The 5,539-nt window shown below is 58.4% G+C and overlaps 1 protein-coding gene across 1 annotated transcript in view; it reads right to left on the minus strand.

Moving 5' to 3' along the window:
* Window positions 1-5,064, minus strand: part of LOC113208170 (protein gustavus) — a 35,815-nt gene extending 30,751 nt beyond the window's left edge. The window contains exon 1 of the mRNA XM_026425055.2: window positions 4,751-5,064. Coding sequence (XP_026280840.1) covers window positions 4,751-4,854 — 104 coding nt within the window. The 5' untranslated portion in view covers window positions 4,855-5,064. The remainder of the gene's footprint in view (window positions 1-4,750) is intronic.
* Between the last annotated feature and the right edge of the window lie 475 nt (window positions 5,065-5,539).

The following is a 5,539-nucleotide window of genomic DNA, read 5'->3' on the forward strand; positions in this document are numbered from 1 at the left end:
AGTTTCAGTAGAGTTCCGCAATTGAATAGAACATTTAGTTTTCTGCACCTTTAAGTTTTTGTTTAAAAATTTGTCGTGTAACTACTTTAGTTTGGTGCTATTGCCACGAAATTCTGTAGGATTACAAAAATTTCCCCTAATGTTTTACCAAACTTAACTGTTCGTATAGTAACGGACTTGTTATACTAAAGGAAGACGTTTAGTACTACTACTGAGAGAAAGTTTAGCAATTTTAAAGAATTTCTTTACAAGTTGCAGCACAGATCTTTTAGCATTTACTAGGTAAATTTTCCTGGGAAAACTTGAGGGAATGCGATGATAGCTAAGAGCTATGATAGATAACAATAACACGGTAAGTCTGAAAACCATTTATGTTAAAATGTCATTTGTCATGACATATAAATTGCAATGTCATTTTCGAAAAAGTTATCCCACCTCTAACGTGACGTCTGGATGGCGTCGATTATGACACCCTCCGCCGCGACGAGTAGTGCCCCCGCTGGGCTCGCCGGACGACGCAAATGGCTTGGCCGTCGGCGGCTGCGGGAGCGGAGGGGGGACTCGTGGGTCCAAGCAGCAGCAGCAGTGGCACAGCCAACAGCACATGGGGCGGGGAGCGCACTCTGTGCAGGGCACACTGCAAGGGCGTTCACCTCGGTGACGTCACTGTCTCTCTCCCTCGCACACTGCAGGGCCCGCCGGCCCTTGAGTCCCGGCCATAAGGAATGAGCAAGGATGCGTGGGCCCGCCGCCTTCTGTCGCTTCTTCCCCCTGACACCTCACATCTCTTCCTCCCAGCCGAGCCCAGTCCGTCCCGTGTCTCTCGTTATTTCTCGATCGCATCCCAAATCTTCACCAGACATTAGTGTAATCATATAAGTGTATCATTATAACTGTAGCATTTCGTTTATTGATAGAATCACGTTAGTGTCTCCGCTATACTCTTCTCTGGATCATTATGTTACTTGTATTGTTATGCGAAACAAACAGACGCCTCAGCATCTGCTCCATGAATCGACACTCTCGCAGCCCAAAACGAAGACTATTTAGGATGCGACAGAAACCTAGGCCTATTCTATCAACAGTAAGGGCGAGCTGTTAGGTTTTCTGAGGAGAAAAAAAATGCACGATACTGGGTAAGACCATTTCAAAATAGATGGTTTCGACCCTAGCGCCTGGCGGGTAGGCTACCTCTCGCGTCCGCGCGCACGGCTGTTGAGCGGGTTGGCCTACCCTGACGGGCGCTTACAGCTCCTGACCTCCCACCCGTACCGCTCCACCCTGGACGCTGAGGGCCGTCGCTGTGCCTTTCCCTGCCCCTTTCCCTTTCCTTGTCGACGTTGTCGTCGTTGTGCAGGATTCAACAACAACATCCCTCTCACTTCGCGCCCGTCCCCTTCTTTTGCCACCTTCCCTTCCGTCTCTCCCACTCGTCAACCGTGCATGGGAAGGAGAGGAGGAGGATTTACCATTGGCGTAGTCGGCATTGTGCGAGACACACGCGTCGTGCGAGAGAGAGAGAGAGAACCGCCTGGCGGGGGAGGCCACCATGCCACTGCAGCTTCCCGCCTACCGGGTGATTTAGTGGCCGCATTGAAGGTGGCCGCGTGGCCCACCCTGGCTCCCTAACACTTTCGCTGCTGCCGGGCGGGGCGTAGCGCGGCGGGGTGGGGTGGGCGGCTATGGCAGTGCTGTGCCGTTTGGTGTTGCAGGCGGCGAGCAGCCGGATCGATTTCGGCGAGGGTGCCAGGGGAACGCCTCGGTACACTCCAAACACAACCGGAGGAACTCACTCGGTCTGGCCCCTTCAAAACTACTCGCGGACAAACGCAAGACATTTCACATCGGGGAACTACGCCAAGTGGATCGATTTGAACATCATACCGGCGCTGTTCGTTCAGTCCGTCCGGGCTGTGGGACGATGGGGAGGGGGAAGGGAAGCAGGAAAACGGGTTAAAAATAGGGGGCTCGCGAAGCAGGGCGTGGCGGGGGTGTCGAGGAAAAGTTGATCGGAAGGGCAGAGGATGGCGGGGAAGCACGCGGCGAGGGAAGGCCACGCCAAAGCGCCATCAGCCGAACGGGGCGCGGATCTGGTCCGTGTCCCGAACGAAACACCACCGCGCCAGCAGCAGGACGACGGCGCCAACAACGGCGGCGCACAGCGTAGCATGACAGAGGCCCGGCCCCGTCCCTGTTCAGGCTCGGTCAGCCATGTGTACGGAGTGGAAAGGCTGAGCTCCGCCGGCCGCGCTCTCAGGCGTGCAGGACCGGCGGGGTGCTCGCTCGGCGTCCCCTCGGGGGTGCGACGCGCTGCTCGAAGGACGACGTCGGGGAGGCACGTGTGTTACACCGAGTCCGGTGGTGCAGGTGCGACACCACCTCGTCCACCACCCTGGTCATTCCCTTGCGGCGCAAACGGGCCCTCCTCGACAGCCCTAACTACAAGGTCCTGGTGGTTCTCGACAGCACTCGCCACGGCGCCGCCGCCGCCGCGCCTGACAGGCCCAGACGAACCGTGTCGAGTCGAGTCGACTCAGCGGCGCGCCACCGCGGCTGCGGGGCGCGGAGCAGCACGCCTAGCGCACGATCAACTTGGGGGGCACGGCGCCAAAAGGGACGGAAATGAGCTACACACTGTCGAGAGGCGAGCGCCGGCGGAACTAGGACTACAGTACTGCACCCGCCACGCCCTAAGATCCAAAGTGCGACACGGTGCGCGATCGGATTTTACCGCCCACGACTTTAGAACACGACTCGCAGTTCCTGCTCGGTGCTTGAATGCACTGTACACGTACACCACACCGCCTCCCATGAGGAGCGCGTTATGATGCCTGCTGGGACTGTACACCGCCGACTAGAAGCACGACGCAATGCCTGCCTGGACTGTGCCGCCCAGTAGGGGCATAGCGCACTGCCTGCCGGGGCTGTACCGCCCAGTCCACCAGGAGAATTGCGGCGCAGTACCCGCCCAGACTGTACCGCCCACCACGAGCATGGTGCGGTGCCTGCCCGGACTGTACCGCCCACTGAGAGCTTGGCGTGGTGTCTGCCCGGACTGTACCGCCCGCCCCACCGCTGGTCCGACACGGGCACGGGGTACACACAAAGGCCAGGTTTAACTGAGCTGGGCCCGTGGGGGGCAGAGGACCAGGTTAGGGCAGCACTGGTGTGTGAACTGTGTGTGAACGGCTGGCGTGAAACTTGTACGGATTCCCTGACGGGTTCAAAACCGACCACAAGCGCCCCTACTGCTCTGACGACGACTCTCAGACAGCAGCCAGCCCGGATACGCCCCCCCCCTTTACCCTTACCCCACCCTTCCCCTCCATTCCACCCCCAGCCAGACAGCTGCGTTCGGAAACGGCTCCCTGGAGTATTTCCGCGCCGGGCCGCCGAGCCCGGCCCCTACCCGGGATGAGCCTCGAGCTCGGCTCGACCCTAACAAAGAAGGTTCTATCCGACTCGGGCTCGTACGAAAAACTGCGGCCTCCTCGCTCGCGACGCCGACAGCAGCGATTCGCTGCACGGGTGCAACGGAGAAGAAAAATCGTCTTCCGAAGCACGAGTCGTGTACGGCGCATTGCCTTTCTAGAGGCATGACCTGAAGAGGGCCAGAGAGAACAGAGAGGATCCACATAAGCGGGCTGAGAGGACACGAAGGGGCCGAAAAGGACCTTGGCCCACGAAGCTCCACCCCGCTCGGGCAGAGAAAAGGGGGAAAAGGGGGAGAGGGGCGCACACGCCGGACAAGGGCGTTCCTCGACCAAACCAAACACGGCGACATGGCTTCGAAAATACCTGTTCAGAGGCTTCGTTTCGGCCAGGAAGGTTGGCAGCCAGGCTGTGGCCTTCGCTCGCCTTCGCTGCACCCGTACCGCCGCCGTCGTCGTCGTCTTGCCTGGTCTTGCCGCCGCCGGAGAGGGGCGGGGCGGGGGTTGTGCAACGCGAGAGCGCCAGACGAGTTGGGAAACTGCATGGGTCCTTGAGCGGGAGAGGGAGAGAGAGAGGGAAGGAGGGAGGGAGAAGTCTGACAGAGCGACGGCGCGACAAGAGAGAGGGAGCGCAGAGAAAGGGAGAGAGGGCGTGAGAGAGAGAGAGAGAGAGGGGGAGGGTAAGAGGGGCATCGTCTGGCCTGGCCCTGTCTGGAGGCTGCTCTACCAACTTCCACATGTCCCCAACCCAACCCGACCAGCCTGCCACCACCACCACCAAGCCAACTGTGGCAGGGGGTATCGCCAGAGCGCCGAGTGGTATACCGTGGGCACGGTGTAGAGACGGGCTACTCCACGAGCGACAGGCAGGGAGTAGCGACGGAGGTCTGCCTCCTTCCTTTCCATCATATTCGCAATTCAGCTTCCCCTAACACTAGAAAATTCGCAGTTAAATGACCGTAAACATTAGAAAAGAGAAACATGGTGGCGAAAGACACGCATTGGATCTTACGTAAACGAGCGTGCGACGGTACGTACTGTACACAGAACTGAACTCTACCGTGAACAAAGGAAGCCTGGTTATCAAAGATTCACTCAATGAGATTGACACATTTCATAGCGCAATCCAAATATTATGATAAATGTAAATAAAACTTTCACAACCAAACCACGACTATTCGGAGGCAGTGTGGATTTAGAGGTTAGGAGACGGCTTCTTCGAATAGCACCCCCTTTCTCACTAGTCCGTCTGCCCCGTTGTTGGGAAGCACTGGTATACACTGGCAGCGAGAATGACACCGAAATGCTCACACACTTACTTCGCTGTGCAAAGCTGGCTGATGCTCCTGCTCCTGATGTTTCTAGGGGTTCTAGGGCCACGGCCGCTGCGGCGGCGCTTGTCGGCGACTGCCTTGGTCTTCATGCCGCCTAGCTCTTCTTCCTCTGCTCCACCACACTCACGCGTGTCTCAATCGTTATCCCGTCCTTGCCTCTTTACTCCCGGAGACGTCTGTCTTGTTTATGACCGACAACCACCACGCCAACCTCACCTGCCGCGGGTAAACAAAAACACAACACGGGACGCACGGGACCCGGCGGCGGCGGCGGCGAGTTGAGACCGGCGCGCTCACCGCTCACGTCAATGGGACTCGGGGCGGCCGCATGGGCGGGGCGGGCGGCTCGGCTTGGCTGGGCTTGGCTCGCTCGGCTCCACTCGGCAGCGAGCGACAGGGAGGAACAAGGGGCGTTTTGACAAAGCTGCCTGTCGATTTGCGCGCCAAAACAGACACCCCCCATTGGTGAAAGCCTGACGTAGACGTTGGTGCACGAGAAAACCCAGTTTCGCGATTCCCTACCGGTAGAGACAGTCTTGCGGGGACCGTCTAAAAATAATAATGAGTGTGTGACTTGTTTGCTGTCTCTCGCGAAACTTTGATGCCGGTCTGACCCGCGGCGTCGTCGGCGGGGACGAAAGGCCAAACTACCAGGGTAAAAAAGACATGACGCGTTGTCGGGCCGGGCGAGGGCCAAGGCGAGGGCGGAGCCGGGTTGGAGTTGGAAGGGGGTTGCCTGCCAAGTCGAGCCACCCCTCCACCAACCGGCTCGGC

This window comes from Frankliniella occidentalis, unplaced genomic scaffold, assembly GCF_000697945.3.
Source record: "Frankliniella occidentalis isolate FOCC.00 unplaced genomic scaffold, Focc_3.1 Scaffold30, whole genome shotgun sequence".
NCBI classification, from domain to species: Eukaryota; Metazoa; Arthropoda; class Insecta; order Thysanoptera; family Thripidae; genus Frankliniella; species Frankliniella occidentalis.